This window comes from Fringilla coelebs (genome assembly GCF_963513975.1).
Source record: "Fringilla coelebs genome assembly, chromosome: 3".
Classification (NCBI taxonomy): Eukaryota; Metazoa; Chordata; class Aves; order Passeriformes; family Fringillidae; genus Fringilla; species Fringilla coelebs.
This window is the reverse complement of record NC_140030.1, coordinates 82,187,998-82,205,682: the sequence shown is the minus strand read 5'-3', so window position 1 is coordinate 82,205,682 and position 17,685 is coordinate 82,187,998. Positions and strand designations below refer to the sequence as shown.

The following is a 17,685-nucleotide window of genomic DNA, read 5'->3' as shown; positions in this document are numbered from 1 at the left end:
AGGAACAGAATTGTAGAATGGTCTGAAATCCAACTTCCTCTTTCTCATATCTAAAATTAACTTTCCTCTTTGTACTTCATTTTAATAAGCTTATTGTTTTCTAAAAGCTTGGCACATTATGAACACTAGCATCCTTGCAGGCACTTTTTTGCTGTAAACAGACACAGAATATTCTGTATGTAGAGGTGGGACTGTTAAGAGACTAGCAAAAACAACAGAGGAAAAAGCCCTATCAAAAGCAAGCTCACCTTCCTACAGCTGTCACATTGCTCAGAAAAAGACTACTAGTTCATACAATTAAGCAGCATTACTGAGTGCCTTGGAAGGAGCATTCTCACAGCAAAACTGAACCATCTTAAGGCCACACCAAACTCAGTAGATTCAAAGCTACCAGTAGAACATCTAGCTGAAGAAGGAATCTGCCATCCAAAACTATTTGCATATCACCTAATTTCACACTGATAAAAGCATTCTACACATCAAAACACAAAGTATTTTAAGACTTCTTCACTATTACCTTCATGATGCAGTCCTAAATAGGAATATTCTACTATAATAATCACCTTGCCCTTACCCTTTTTTTTTTTTTAACATACATGCTCTTTCAGGGGAATCCTAAGCCTTTGTTTTTACCTGAAAGAGATTTTATACATAAGGCATACCTAAAAGAATCTAGAAAAAGCTTCAAAACAGGCAAGACTAAAAGACAGAAGATACAGCCAAGAGGATTTGTCAAGGGGATTTGTAAAAAGTTCTGTCTCAACTACTTCACTGTTAAAGGATGGGGGCCTTCCTATTCAACCAAGTCTGCCAAAGAACACAAGGCAAATGGGCATCCTTTTTTTACTGTTTTCAAGTAATAACCTTAAGAAACACAGTACAGTAACATCAAAAGAGAATAGAAGTAGTATCATCTGCCTCAGTCCTCAAAACTAGGAACAGTTAACATCCCAAACTTCCCATCATCAACAGGAATCTATTTCCATGCCCACTGGCTCCATTTCTGTAGAAGTATTAGGCAGGACAAATTGATCCATAACTATCCCATTATCAAGTCACAATGTAACAGCTGAAAGGGGGCAATTAACCACCAAATCCCATCAAGTACAGATTTACTGCTGACAGAGTATACAGTCACTACCAGCTGCACTGTTTATGAATCAAGTAACTTGTGACAGAGGCTCTTCAGCTGCTCTTTAACAAACTGTCAATGACCACTTGCTCTTGGCATGTATACCAAACTGAAAGGCAAGACTGCAGGCTCAAAGCAATGAGATGCAGGAAGAAGTGACAGGAAAAGCATGGCAACAGAATCCTGAATTGGAGAAATACACTGTGTAAGGGACAGGAGCTCTGGGTATCAAAGGAGCAACATGGAAGTGCAGCTCAGTCATAACCAGCCTTTAGTGACCCAGAGACCCAACCTGTTTGGTGAAATAGCACTCAAGCACAAACGTAGTTATAATGGTGTGCACATGTTTTATGTTTACCTTCATTTTTAGAAGAAAATTCTATGGGCTACACCACATTATTAAGTAGGTTGGCCATCCAAGCAATTCAGAGGAAAAAACCCCAACCATGTAAGATTTGAAACAGGATTAAAAGGGAGAATGGTAAGAGGGTAAGTAGTTTTTTAGGGACAACAGACCAGATAGCCTAAACCCCTCTTCACAAAGCAAACAGATCACAGAACCTCATATCACCTAGTACCACCACTGCACTAAACCTTCCCATGTACTCTCCTGAGAGTACTTCTTTGTAAGAACTCAAGAGTGTGGAAGTCTTTTGGAGTTAAGCATTCATTTCACAATCCAATGGAAAAGAGAGGGAAGAACTATGGTTCAAAAAGTACTGGTAAGTACTTAACAGGGCTAAAGATTAAATGAGACTGGGGTATTCTGAGAATAAGAGATATAAATGGTAGGGAAAATAAAAGAGAATGGGAGAATGAAGATACACTGGGCAGCTAGCTGGTTTACATTGGTAGGATAGATAAGAACAAAGGTGAACTATCCAAGACAAAAGAAATTTCTGTAATCCCAACCTCACAAATGAGTACGGGCAGTAAACAATCTAGGCCTATGAAAAATTGAAGGAAAAGAATCCTGATCCTGTATGTTCTCAGATACATTTTGTTATTTTAATGTGTCAGAAGTCCGTAACTACAGTACTGTCTGTTTTTTAGAGATGTCCCACTTACCAATGAATGCAGTGACTTTTGGATTGATGATCCCACTTGGCAGAAGATGAAAGTCATACTCCACGGCATCCACAACAACTGTATGCCCTGCATTATTGCCTCCCTGAGTGGGGGGGAAGGCAGAAAAAAAGCGTTAACAGTTTTTTGACGCTAAAAACAAATGAACACATAGTACAGAGATCGAGTAAATTGGTTCCACAGTTTTCATTTCTGTTACTGACAAAAGAGCATTCAGAGACTTCCCAGGAAATCAGCCAAACTTGCTCTGTCAAATTGGACAATTTCAACATCAGTATTATGTGCCATATAGACTTTGGACAGTGTTTTTGTTCATCAAAGGTACAAAATTGTGGAATGAGATTAAAATATTTCTAAAATCATCAGATATAAATATTCTAGAACATGCAAACATTTCTAAAAGCCATTCATCAATTTTATTCATTTTCTGTTACAGTTATGGAAAGTATTAAGAGTGGAATTGCAACCTTAGCAAAGTAAAAAAAAAAAAAAACCAAAACACAAATCCCCAGTTAAATTGGGAGTATAAAACCATACAGCTATTGGGATAGGTAAATGTCATTGTCTGGCAACACGCAGGCATGTTGTTCTGAATTTTGGGTTCAGACGTTTGAGTGTTTTTCTATGAACAGTAACCAGTACCTAGTTCATTCTATTCCTTCCTGGTAAGAGAAGTTATGTAAGAGTACAAGTAATTTATGTTAAATACATGTTACATTAAATATGCTTTTAAGGGGTGAATCTAAAGACAACTAAAACAACTCCATCTTCCCAAGTTACCAGAAACTATTTCAAACTAACACTTTAGTAACACATAGTTACCAGAACTAGTTTTCTGGTAACACATAGTTACCAGAAACTATTTCATCAAACTAACACTTTAAACATTTCTAGCACTTTTCATTACAACAAAGAGAGCATTAAGAGATTCATTAAACTCTGAAATCCATCTAAAATACTAAAAGAAGCTTGTGACCAAATCTTAAAGACGGTCAAGAAAGGCTTATGAAACTAAAAAGATTACAAAACAGTTACCAAATATCCCCAGTTCTTGTTTGCTGTACTTTTGAAAATAAGCTTATACTCTCTTGTGACCCAGTCATTTGTGCAAGACAAGGTTACATACAAAACGGTTCTGTTTGTTATAACCACAGGAACATCCTTTAAAGGCTCCTCACACCAGAAGTTAAACAAACTGCTTCACAGAAAGAAAACCTTAAAGAAAGACTTTTAGGCTGAGACACCTTTCAGCACAAGACAAACTGAAGAAAGGCATTATATGAAAAGAAAATAAACTATAAGAATTATTAATCCATGGAAATATAAATCTGAAATATTTCAGAATATTGTATCACAGATGGACTTTTCTAAGCAATGCAGTAGCAACAGCTACTCACTACTTCTGCGACATTCACAAAGCATGAATCCAATACATTAAGCTGTATCTGACAGTACAAATAAAGAGTAGTTGTAGATATCAAACATTTATGCCAGTACACAGACACACATGCCACAGGTACAAACCTAATCTCACTGAAGTCAGTTATGAAAATTTTGTAATTTCAGCATTATTTATTTGAGGACTTGTGACCACTTCACCTCCTCTGAAAAGAGAGAAAACTTACTAACCTTCACCCAACAAAGAAAATGCCTGAGTTTAATAAAAAATAAATTTTTAAATAACATACTGCATAATTTTTTCATGAACTGAATGTTACCTTGAAGTAGCTGTAAAGATTTTTGGACGCAGATTTTCTCTGCAAGTGATCTGATTCCATCAGACAATGATAAATTTTCAATTCACAACAAATGCATCATACTGAACCAAGACATAAAGCAAGCTTTTCAAATCTACTCTTTTAAGAAAGTAATAAATGCTCAGGAATAAACTTTCTGTTCCTGTTTGCATTCTTTCTACTCAATAGCTTTAAAGGTTATTTAGCAGTCTACCACTCCACAATTGTGTTTGATTTAAAAGGATGTTAAACTACATTAGCAGATAGATAATTTACAATTACTTTTGAAATGCAATGCTGATAACTCCTGAGCTACTGCAAGTTACTCCAAAAGTAGACAATATTTTAAGAACTATTAAGTTATATACTTATATAAAATGCACTAGGTATTTTTTGTAAAAGACATTAATTTTCTACCTACTGTTTGAGAAGCTAAGCAAAACAGCACAGTTATGCACTAAAGTATCATTTATAGTCAAGTACTTGTGCTGAAAGTGGTAGTTACCTTCTTCCATATCAGATTCCTTCAAATTATTCCTTTCTATTAGATTCCTTGCTAATATCAGTCTCGACTTTAACATGAGCACTGAAGTGCTTTAAATGAAAATTCAATAGATAGGTCTAAGTACAACACTGAAGTACTGAGGAATTAGTAATTTACAAATGGGAAGACAAGTCCAAAGTCTCCCACAGCAGCATAAATAAACTGGACTAGTTGGACAAGTTAATTTCACATTTTGCTTCTCAATTTATTAAAAAAAAAAAAGATAAAGGTTCTCTTGTGTCATGAATGTCAAAAAAAGAGAAAGAAAAACTGACCACTCTAGAAATCAGATCATGATCAACAATAAATTCTTAGTGTCCTCAAGTATGCCAAGTTAATAGTGCCATTCAGACATGGCAACCTTAAGTTCAACAGCCACACGTGCTTGAACAAGGTGTACAGCATGCAGCCTCTCACTCTGCTGGTCACGAGAGTGTAACTGCTGACTTCAGGCACTGTCAAGATTTCATCTTTGCACTGCTGAGTAATGCCAAGGGTGTTGGTTCCACACTCACTAAAAAATGCCCCATGGCTGACAGAATAAAAATGGCATTTTACCTTCTAAACCTTGACTGTCCATGCAACAGAGCTCATGCTTCACCTAGAAGCAAACTAGTGGTATTTATTCTGCATGTTTACTGTGAGCAGCTCCACTTTAAGGGATTTTGCTAGAGACTAAAGTAGAAAACGTGTGACAAATCACCATCTTAAGCCATATGAATACCTCAAAGTTTCCAAAACCGTATTTTAAGATTAGACTCAAATTTGAATCTTAGAAATTATTGATTATAATATTATGATGCCCACAATGTGAAAAGATTCAATCCTGAAAGTGTTATTGATGGAAGCTGTCTGGTAGAATATTAAGTCAGTCCCCACACTGCTCTTGATGTCACTCTGTCAAAATGAGTCATTTTGAAAAGTATTTTTAATTTCAAACCCTATTTTAAGCGAACATTAAAGTAACAGCATGTCATGAATTCGATTTTCAAAATTCTTCTGCTTATTTACAGGTAAGCTCTACCCTAACTGCAGAAGTGCAAGCATGTGGTTACACAGTATGAGTCGTAATATTTTAAAATAATGGTTTACACTGTACACTTTACAGTGAACTTGCAGTGAAGTGTACACATGTTGTGTGCTCAGACATTGCTCAACACAGGTTTGGTAAACAATTCTAATTACAGAAATCTGAACTCAGCGTTCTAGTGGTGGTGAGGTAAAGGGGAGGGTTGTTTTTAGGTTATGGGGTTTGAATTTGTTTTGGGTTGTTTTTTTCCCTTCTCCAGATATTGATGTTAATGCAGGCAACTATTGCCGCTGAACATAATTTAAGCTTTAAACTGATTAAGTCACTCCTGGCTTCTGTGCTTTCCATCTGGATTTCTCACTCCACTTCCCTCATCCAACAAAACCAAATGGGATAAGCTAGGTCATTCAAACTAACACTCCTCTGAGTCACACGTTTAAACATTAATAATGGAGAACTAACTGTGGAAATTATTTTCACTATTAGTTAAACAAAGTTCATGTTCAAATGATATTCAATACCTTGCATAAAGCTTTTGTCAGAGGGAAATTAAGATATACAAGTAATTTCAGTCAAAATATACAGTCATTGAGGCTGGCAATACTCCCTAGCTAGCTAAATAAAAAATCAGTTTACCACGTCTCAGTAATCTTCTAAGTACCCAAACAACAGGACTTCTCTCCCATACATGTGAAAACAAACACATGTGTGCCAGCACAGGCAGTGGACAAACGTGCAGCAAGACCACAGGATGCTCTTGCTCGGTCTGGAATACACTACACACATGTAGCAGCGGCTTCCTTTGCCTTTCTCCCTGCACAAGATTTCCTTGGCTGAACCAACAAGTGTGCCATGGCCGAGATACTCAGCCCTGAGGGCAAGGCAACTCTGGATTTGCCTACAAACAGACCGACTGCACAAAAGGATTGATGGGGCTGAAAGATGACTTCTTATACATGAAAGAGGTAAGACCCCAGCAGCACTCTGAACAAAGAACTTCTCCACTGGGATGCCTTCTTCCCATTCTGCAGAACAGCAGCAGAGGAAGCCTTTTTCATCACAGAAAAATGAGTATATAGGAAAAGAACAAAGAACATAAAACCAATTCTACAGTTCTCTGGCAACAAAACAGCAACCCAAAACAAAGAGCAGTAAGAACCAGCAACAACCAATAACACCATGCTCCTGTCAAGGAGCTCACTCAGCACTACACCTGAAGTCCCAAGTATACTTCACTTAAATACAGTGCCATTTACTTTGACATCTCTATCAAGACATAGCACTGGAGTCTAAGCATACTTTAAGGTTTCTAAAATTGGATTTTCAGAAGTCAGCAACCTTCTTAGCACTAAATTAAGTTAAAAGCATTTGGTTTGTTTGTCTTCCTTCCTTCCATTATTTTTTCTCCTTGTATCTTTCAGCACAGTACTTGGAACAGTTCTCTCTCTGCTCCCGAACGATTTTCAGCAACCAAAGAATCAGTGCTTTCAGCAGCCCACAGCTTTATCAAATTACAATGTAAAATCCAGCTCAAAAGGGTGCCAGCTGGATTGGAATGAAAACATTTCCTTCCATTTATTGGGAGACACAGCATGAAAACCATCATGAATAACAAGCATGAACCTTTGCTGTGTGTCCCAACACGACATAAGCTGCTGAAGTGAGTCCAGAGGAGGGCCATGAAGATGAGGGCTGGAGCATCTCTTCTGCTGAAAACGGTTGAGAGAGCTGGAATTGTTCAGCCTGGCAAAGAGAAGGCTCTGGTGCAACCTTAATGCAGCCTTTCAGTACCCAAGGACCTACAAGAGACCTGGAGAGGGACTTTTTACAAGAGTGTGTAGTGACAGGACAAGGGGGAATAGCTTTTAACGGAGAGAAGGCAGGCTGAGATTAGATATTAGGAAGAAATTCTTTACTCTGGCGGTGGTAAGACACTGCAACAGGTTGTCCAGAGAAGTGGTGGATACCCTTAAAGTGCCTAAAGCCAGGCTGGATGGAGCTCTGAGCAACTTGGCCTAATGAAAGGTGTTCCCACTCATAGCAGAAAGGGGCTGGAACTAAGGGATATTCGAAGCCCCTTCCAACTAAAACCATTCCACAATTCTGTGATTTCAGTACAAGGATTTAGTCTAAGGACTTAGTTTGATGCTCTGATGAATGAACAATTTAAAATCCTACTAAGAGATAGTAGCTTTTTTTTCTCCTTGCATAATCTTGACACTATTAAATCACAGTATTTTAAAGCATTTCAAGGGAAATAGGGAAAGTAAGATCAGATAAGTGATCAATACTTAATCTGTAATATTTAAACAAAACCTGTGTAGGATAACTGAACATATAAACTCTTAAAAGGCATTATTCCAGTTTTACTAGTATGCTTAAATGACTTTCTTGAAAAAGCATGTGATCCCTGACCACTAGATAGTAAACTTGAAATATCCAAGTTATTCAATATGCAGAAGAGCTAAATTTACAGGAGACAGAAAGGTGCCCAGTAATACACAAATTATTACACTACTACTGGTAAGATTGACAGCAATCCTTGTAACAAAACCTCATACCTACCTGTTTTCTACAAACCAAGTTTTTTTTGTTTACTTTAGCTTGTTAAAGATTAATTAGCCCAAAAATCCTTCTCAGTGTATGCACCACACCCAAGAATCTGCATATTCAATTCAGATAGGTTGGTCAGTACTACACACAAGATACTATTCTAAAACATACCTATCCTGGCAAACAGGAACAGAATCAGTGACATGCACACAGAGGGGTCATAAGATAGCAAAGGCAGCTGCAAGCATTGCTCTTCTGGGAGCTGTTTGATAAACATTCTTTGAAAACACCCTTTTCACAAGAGTGTTGAACGCCTGAAAATACTAATTTGAAAGGGGAAAAAGTCATTATTTGCTAGCTGACATTTTACTAGAAACAAGCTTGAAACATCAATAAATCAAACAAGTGACTTCTGCTAGCCAAAAGCCACTATCAAAGCACCAGAAAGCAACACTCACCACAAACACTAGGCTTGCTCACCTGACACAAACACAACACTTACACAACACTGTGCCCTTGCCCACACAGCATCACTAGAAAAACCACTGAAGACTAATGAATAGTATCAAAGAGGACACACTTTAAACACATGGATTGAACAGTATTTCTAATAGGACATGTGTGGTAATTTTAAGGGTAATCAGTTCAGCACTTCCCCTGGCTATGCAAAATTACTTACTTTCTTTTGCTTTCTATAGCTTTTAAATACCCTAACTGCCAACATTTTGGGTAAAGAACAGAACAAAACTAGTAAAAATATTAATGCAAGCACCTGACTGCAATTTTACAATTTTATAGCTCTGAAGACTGAAAAATTTTTTAGAAGTGTAACTATTACAGAGTCATACTTTGGACCCACATTGGTAGTATGAGCAAATTTAAGGATAAGTTTTCTCACTTTGAACCTTCCCAAAGCTCTCTATATTGCTACATTCTGTCCATGCACAATAGCTTTCTAATCACATATACAGCATGGAGAAGAAGCACTGATAATAATATTTAACAGCAATTTTTCTTCCGGAATTGCCTTGTTGTATTAGTGAAAAGCCCCCAATGAACACTTACGTATTAAGCTGATTCACTGGACAAATAAGAACCAGCCTTTTTATTGGAGTTCTGTAAGAGCCTTATAATTTAATAAAGTTAATTTGACAAAACAGTAATGACTATGCTGGTCTTTAGAAAGGTGAACTGATGACTATTTAATCAACATTTTTGCAACATGACCTCAACTCCCAGGATTAAATAGAGATGCTCTTTTTAAACCAAAATATTATTTTCTTACTGAATTAAAATAGCACAAGGAAGTTCATCAGCTAAGACTTCATGTTTACAGTGCATAACCAGCCATTACCAAAACTCAGCCCATGGAACTCGACGTTACAAGCTCTGGTCTATTTTATGTGGAATGCCTTAGGAGCTCATGTGAAGCTGAGTTAAGCCAACAACTCATGAAACATGGACTCTCACTTCCCAAAAAGACTGAAAATTATGCAAAGACCTACTCAAATGCTTACAGAGACATCCTCCTGAACCGGAACACTTTTTCTCTGGTGACTTTGATCAGAGAAGTTCCTTGCTCCTCAGTTTGCAGCCAATCTCACTGGTTTGGCAAAAATGCATGCAAGAGACATCATGCTTGTCCTTCCAGTTTAAAGGATAAGAATTTGCAGCTCTTCCATCTTCCTGGCACATGGAACTCTTCAGTGAATGACTGAAGAGTCATTCACTGAAAGACAGTCCCTTTCAGTTTTAAATTCATTCTAGCTTAAACTTTGGAGGCTTCCCTTCCATTTTTCTTTCCTTTTTTTTTTTTCAAAAAAAAGTGCCAACAATCTAATAGGAAACATGAATGGACCAATTTCGATATTCAACAAAACCAAAAAGGAAAGCAGAATTCTTTTTCATAAACTGAAAGCAAAAAGTATGACTCTGCATTATAAGCAGAAAAAAACCCAACAAAACATTCCTTGTTCTGGAAAACATTTGTGCAGAGCACAAAGAGCAAAAATGAATGTGTGCCATGTGTGTTACCCAAATATTACATGTGTAAATAGAAGATGCAAGTAAGAAATCACTGCTGGAACACAAACATAGCGCATGTAAAATTAAGACAGAGGAACAACAATATATCTTTCTCCATGTTGAAAATAGGTATTTTATTTCCAGAGCACATCTTTGTTAGTCAGGAGCAGACCAGATGTTAGCATAAACACCAGAACAGTTAAATCCCTTCTGAACACATCAAGACAGTTCAAACCCCCTTTCCTACAGCAGTCCCACCATAGCTGCTAAGAATGGTCTGCATTACTACAACTTTACTTAGCTGTGGAGGTGCCTAGGAAAAAAAGACTGGAGGAAAGCAGATTGAAGTTGCAATTAACAGCACATTGTGAAATGGCTCTCTAAACTGGTACTAAATACAAGAGTATTCAGAGCAGCTTTGAAATACTGACATGTGCATTTAAGAGAACCATCTACCCAAAAAGTCTATGATGACAATCACTGCCTTTTCTTATGACATGATCATGCCAAGTTGTCTATCTCAAAAATATGATGCCTCAGGGAAGAGCAAAGAAGTCTTTCAAGTTATTTCCTCTAGAATAAAAATTAGTTGTCTACTTTAAAGAGATGTTATCTCATGCAATGTTAAGGAAGAAGCCATACACTCCTTTCAACTCTCTCCATCAGATGTGTGTGTGCATAATTTTTTCTACAGTTTACTTTTATTGCTACCACATTCCAGCATTCATTTTTAGCTCAGGGCAACCACTGTTGTTTCTGAGCTAGCTATCCAACTGACTGTCAAGTTGGGCAAGAAGCAAGTCAATGTTGCTTTGGCATCAAATGCTTGTAAACATTTTCATTTAACTCTTAGACAAAAAATAAAAAATATACCAAGAAAGCTGGATACTACCATTACTTACAAAAAACATGTGAAAGGTTGCTTTTTGCCACAATAAGATTCTGGGAATGCTGAGCACACCTTTAAAAAATTCATCAGTCTAATGAGGAGACACATCTGAACCCCATGATGTGTCCCAAGTAGACACAGCTTTGCAACTACTATGCTATTCACTTCTCATTTCAAGACCTATTGTCAAAAATATATTTTGACCTTAAGACTGCAAACCATCCCCCTTTAAAAATGTATAAAAAATTTTAAAAAACACAAGGTTTTGATATGAACTCATTTTCTCATATTGTCATATATTTTGTGATTAATTTCTATCTCTCTCTCCCCTCTCCATCCCCAGTGAATAAATAGCTAACAAACCCTAGTGCATAACCTACTCCTGAATTTCAGTATGAACAGCGGCCAGCAGTTAGCCATTTTCTTTGTTTACAAATCCATTCATGTTTGCAAGATCTAAACCTAGTTCAAGGAGCCATCATGTTACACATTTCATAAAGGTTTCTCAAACTTTGGCTAGACTTCAGAAATTTCTGAATGTGTAGTACAAGCGTTATTGCATCAAGAATGTGGTTTGAGGCAGAATGTAACAAAGTAAGAACACTGTGTTTTACACATTCACCTGTTTTCTCCTAACAAATAAAACATTAACTTTACTGAAGTCTATTAATCTTGAGACACTCCATCCATTTCTCTATACTGACAGAATTAGCTCTGAGGACTACTACAGAAAGGAGTTATTCAGAAAGACTGTTTAGAGATGATTCTGACCTTGTTTTACCTGACCTGCAAAACTTTATTCTGCTGTAATGCCTATATATGCTAGGTAGGAAACAGGAGTCATTATTGAAGTCCAGAATAAAGGCCAATCTATCCCTAAGAGATAAAAGAGCTCAAGTGAAGTAGGCAGCTAAGGAACAAGAAAAACATTCAAAGCACAGATATGTCCAGCACTGCATTGCTTCAATGCACAAAACTGCACCCATGTCTGCTACAGTCACAACAATATTCAAGAAAGAACATGAAAAACAAAAAGTTACTTTGGGAATGCTTACAGAAAACACGTTCTAAATGCATGAAGTATTACAGTAGAAACAAAAAAAATGCATTTGAAATCTTAATGAACTTCTACAGAGTATTGCATCTCAGTCAACAAACAAACACACTAAGCTTCTGTAGTAACAGGTAACAGTAAGATGGATAGAGCACTAAGAAATCAGTAGACAAGGTATCATTTGCTCTTTAGTGCTTTTAAGGCCTTCTTTGTTAATAGTGCAAACTTTATGAGCTGGAAAATCACATTTAAACTGTTCTTCTGTTTAAAATAATGTAGACATTGTGCGATTGTTTACAGTAATAAGAGATCACCTGCCCGTGATGCTTTAAAGTAGGTCTGTAAGCACAGGACTCACTGATGGGGCAGGCAAAGACGTCACTTCAGTGACTCTTTCCTCACCAGAACACACCACTGGCACGCTGCCAACCACGACAGGATCCAGCAGTGCACCCAGCACTTAAAGAAAGCTCTAGCTAGGCATCACCTACTGAATGCCTGAGCAGCTAAAAAATGAGCACCAACAACTACAGCTATTGATTCTGGTATTCTTAATTCTGCATGGCTTGCATAGGCTCTCAACTTAAATATTTTTCAAATGAGAATATTCAGAATAAATAAGTGTGCTTGGCAAATGGAAGATTAAAAAAAAAATCCCTTTTTTTTTTTTTTTTTTAAAGTAGCCATATAAAGATTAGTAAAGGTATCAGGCAGCATTAGTGTGAGGACTTCAGTCAGCAGCTGATCAATGGTAACCATTATCAATCGGTTATCAGCTGATTGACGGTGACTGTTTAACCCCAAGGATCTGCACACTGAAAACTCCTCTAGATGTTGCACTAGAGTTGTCACATTATCAAGCGATTAGCAGTGGCATTGCTGTGCACACTGCTGTTGGGCAGAGGAAAAGGAAATATGAAGACTCCACACACTACAATTCCAATGCATTTGTAGCTCAGAAGTAGAATCCCACAGCAGGCAGATCACACTGAAACCAGATGAGAAGACCTGGCAAGAAGCTGCAATTCTGCTTCGAAGTAGCAACAACATATAGGACAGAACTAAAGAAGCAGCAAAATGGTATTCTTTAGCATAGGGAATATGGCATAAAAAAAAGAAGTGAAAGCTTAGAAATCTTACTGACTTCTGTGAATTACATTCTCTGACTAAATCAACTACCTCCAATAGTAAGAAAAGGAAGTGACCAAAAACTTGCTGATGAAATGAGTGAAAGAGAATAGAATCAGTGCAAATATTACATTTTTTGCTGCATGCTGAACACTGGTAAACACCGGAGGGGTGCTGTTAATATAAGAGATACACAGCATCTTTTAGTACTGTATTTGTTTTGAAAAAATTATTATCTAATATAACTTGCTTGCATTAATTTCCCGTTTCCATCACTCCCACTAACAAATGAAACTCTGGTAATTCATTCCCTAACTTGGCTGCACTCTGCAATGGTAGGAAGTCCTTAATCAGAACAAGAAATGTTTTCCTTTAACTTTCCATTATCTGTGGAATTTACAAAACACATTGTAACCTTAAAAATTGCCAGGCATGCTGGCATCAAGGCTAACTGCTTACTATGAGAAAATTGTATCAATCAAATCATACAAAACCAAAGTTTTTCTGGTAATTATTCCTGAAGCCCCAATCAATTCTTGCTCTGTTTTACTGTCTGAACTATGATTTATGTGATAGCATGTAGACAGACCTTGTTCTTCGATACACTGAAGACAAGATACAGGTTTAAGTGCAAAGTCTCACCAATGTATTCCTTTTATCAATAGTATCATTCTACCAGAAACCCTCAAGAGGTAAATCAAGAACAATGAACAATTCCGATTTTACAGTGGAAGAACAACTACATACTTTACCTGTCATACAAACACGTTTGTATTAACTGTACATGAACCCTGGGCAGTATCTTCACAAAACTATCATAGTTGCCAGTGCAGTTTCAACTACATACATGCAGCTCCTGGACGTATTTTAATTTTAGCTTAGAATGCCTGCGGAGAATTTAGCTTCTTCTAACAGTTGTTTTTGAAACCATAATAAATTAAATTCTGTTAAATTCTGAAGCTGTCTTCTGAAAATACCATTCTCTTCCTCTGAGGACGAGACTACTTTTCACAACCTCTAAACCTAAGATAAAATACTCTAGAGGGTGCTGTTTGTAAGTAGAGTCATAATGTAACATTTCCTGACACACTCATTCAGCTAATTGCACCCAAGTAAGCACCTGGTCCCAAATGCTACAAGCTGGTTGATCAAATTGGAATCATCAGCACACATGCTGCTTAGAAGAGAAGAAGGTATGGCCACAGATTTCTGAGTACAACTTCTCGCAATGCCTCTACAGGCACCGTAAAACTAAGTGATAAGTCACATCTCGCTGTGGGGATGGGACCATTTTCATGCTCTGCATCTACCCAGAACAAAGGACAGTGAGAAGAACCCTGGAGTGTTTCTTTGCAAGTACAACACAAGTTTCAAAGACATCTTAGACCTCCAACACTTGTACTAATAAATTTTCTGCAAGAGCACTCTGGAAATATTTGACATATATCTGTGGGCATTCTAGCAACTCTGTGGCATGATGAACAGAAAGAACCATCCTGGAATAAGTAAGAGCATAACGGTGAAATAAGCATCAGAAGCTCCAATTACAGAAAGCTGATATTAGCAAGCACTAGACCAAGCGTGTGACTGTCTTTCTTTCTGGACTTGTACCACTAGAAAAAGCAGAAGGGTCAGACTGATTTACCAGCACTAACAAAAAGTTCACAAATATGCTTGTATACATAGCAAGAATATTCAATAATAATAAATTATTTTATCTTATCAGTGCCAGTGAAGGAGAATATTCCTATTTTCTCCTCTCATTCTGAGAAATCATTCTTTCTGCTTACCCTGTTCTGGACCTCTCTTCTCACCAAGGTTCTCTGAACCAATAAAATCCAGTTTTATTTACTAGAATAGTAGAAAGTAAATCCAACAAGTAATAGTTTGCTGCCACTCTAATGAGTTAAATCAAATTACAGAAGTGTTCAATTTCCAGAGCTAGTGCATGGGTGGAGACTCGGGGAGGACAGCCATTTACAGAAAGGGAAGAAAGGAGGAAGAAAAACTTCCTTCATCAGGAGCAACAAACTGTTAAAAATGGCAGAAGTTCATGGCTTGGGATATGGCCAAGAAATTCTAACTTGAGATAACATCAGAATTTTTCCCTTTTCTTCATCCTTTACACAACTGATTCAAAACAAGTAACAAACATATTAAAACATGGGCACACAGAACTTCACTGATTGCCTCTCTTGTCTCTCCTCCAAAACTTAGTATTAAACATACACATTCACCTAGGTGCCCTTCAAGTTCCAAGAACAAAGTCGTAAAGGACGAAGTGAGTCACTCTGTTCTATAACCCACAAAGCCAGGCAGTCATACCACAGTACCACATAAATTTTATTATTTAAAAAAAAAAAAAGAAGAAAATAAAATAAAATACCAAACAAAAAACCAGAGAAGTTGAAGAAAGAATTCATTTGTGAAAACAGCTATTCAAGAATATATTTGTTTACTTCAAAATGTAAATCCCTGAAGTTCAAGGTATTGACCTGTCAGCTCTGTAACTGACTTGTTTTTGAAAACACCAGTTTATATGCACTTCTCATTGGATAACAACAGTTCAGCGTTTGGATTCCTTGGGGAATGATACCCACTTCCAAAATATGTTTATTTAAGAGCAAATTTAATTTGCGCATTCAACAAAAGCACACAGATAACAATACTTACGTGAAACCTGCACATATTACAGGCATTTATGCTGCTCTATCTCTCAACTTTAAGAAAAAACCGTGTGTAGCTTCAGCTTACTGTGTTGTGCTCTACAGAATTACTATTGTAGAGATGCTAAGAAAAACATCTCCTCAGATCTGTGTTGTTTTAATGCAGGCATTAAGAGTATTTTGCCTGCAAGCTAGAAAAGGCTAGGCTTTTTTTTTTTTCTTTTTGGATGGAATAAGGCCTCCGTAGAGAGGGAAAAAATATATAAACAGGTAAATGTGGGATCCCATTGACACAGCAACGATCTTGGAGCGAGGGCAGGCGAATCATTTACCAGCCAGTTTTAGCTGAAGACGACCGAGTTGTGGCGGACTACACGAATCCCCCACGTGCATCCTACAACTCGCGGGCGGTTTCGCGCCGCTCCCGGCGCTGCGGCCCGGAGGGCTCCAGCCGCCGCTGCCGGGGCGGGATCCCGGCCCCGCGGCGATGCTGCCGGAGCCGCCGAGCGCGGCCCCTTCCCAGCGCCCCCCGGACACAAAGAGTGGGAGGCCTGAGGGGGAGGGAGGACGCGACCCCAAGCGCATTCTTCCTGCCGGGGGCCAGCTCTGGGCGGCGAGGAGGGCGCCTTCCTCTTCCTCCTCTTCCCCCGGTGCCGGGACAAAGGAGGCGCGGGAGGGCTGCGGAGCCCGGCACGGGGCTCTCACCAGGGAAGGCTCCGCTGCCCCGCAGCCCCCGGCCCTGAGCCTCCCCGGGCGCTCGGGGTAGAACCGGCGCGGTTAGAAGGGCCCGGCGGGGCCGCCCGCCTCAAGGTGACACTCGCGGCCTCCCCCGCGCCCCGGCCGCCTTCCCCCTCCTCCTCCTCCTCACCTGGCACCTGCAGACGATGTCGGCGTCCTGCGCCAGCAGATCCACCACCTTGCCTTTACCCTCGTCGCCCCACTGGGCGCCCAGCACGACGGTGACCCTGTTGCCGGGGCGGCGGGCGGCGCACTCGCCGTTGGGGATGCCGGGGCCGCCGTGCTCCGCCATGGCTCGCGCTGCCCGCTCCGGCGCCGCTCCAGGCACATGCGGCAGCGCGCGGCAGCCGCTCCGTTCCCCCCGCCTCCGCCTCCTCCTTCCCCTCCCCGCCAGGCGGGCGGGCGGTGCCGCCGCTGTCGCGTCCAGGTGCCGCCGCCTATCGGCCTGACCTGCCCCGCCAGTCCCCGCCAGCCCGACCCCTGCCCTCAGCCGGAGATCGCCGCTCGTTCGCGTGGAAAACCGGAGCGGCCACCGCCGCTCCCGGCCGCTCTTTTCCCAACCGCTCCCCTACTACGCCTCCCAGTTCCGACTACGTTACCCAGCGCGCCGCGCGGCCTCCCCCACGCGTGGCGCCGCGGGGAGCCGGGCGCGGAGCATGTTGGGGCGCGTAGTCCCCGCGGGCCGCACCTGCGGCAGGACGGCGCCTCGGCGGTTGCCCCAGGCGGCCCCGCGGCGGCGGGAGGCCGAGGCGAAGGGCGGGCGCGGCCATGGCGGGCGGCGGGGCCGGATGGCGCCTGTGCCTGGTGGCTGTGGGAAGAGGGCGCCAGGGCGGCGATGCCGTGCCCGTGGCGCAGAGGTGGCTGTGCCGCCCGTTCCCTCTGGGGTTCCAGCTGCCGCGGTCGCTGCGGCTCCTGCCGCGGGTGTCGGAGCTGCACGTGTGTGTGCAGTGTATCACAGCCTGCGCGCTTGGGCTTGCTGGATTAATGATCGTAAGACTATAAATTGAAGTTTGGGGGACGAAGGCTGAATATAAGAGGCCATTTTCTCCAGAGACACGGAAATATGGCCCCAGGCTTATTCATGAGGAAATAAAACAATAATGG

At 40.2% G+C, this 17,685-nt stretch overlaps 1 protein-coding gene across 1 annotated transcript in view; it reads right to left on the bottom strand.

The window, feature by feature from the left end:
- ADSS2 (adenylosuccinate synthase 2) overlaps positions 1-17,020 on the bottom strand; it is a 37,347-nt gene extending 20,327 nt beyond the window's left edge. Inside the window, exons 1-2 of the mRNA XM_084203152.1 lie at positions 16,712-17,020; positions 2,201-2,303 (exon numbers count right to left, since the gene is read on the bottom strand). Coding sequence (XP_084059278.1) covers positions 2,201-2,303; positions 16,712-16,873 — 265 coding nt within the window. The 5' untranslated portion in view covers positions 16,874-17,020. The remainder of the gene's footprint in view (positions 1-2,200; positions 2,304-16,711) is intronic.
- Between the last annotated feature and the right edge of the window lie 665 nt (positions 17,021-17,685).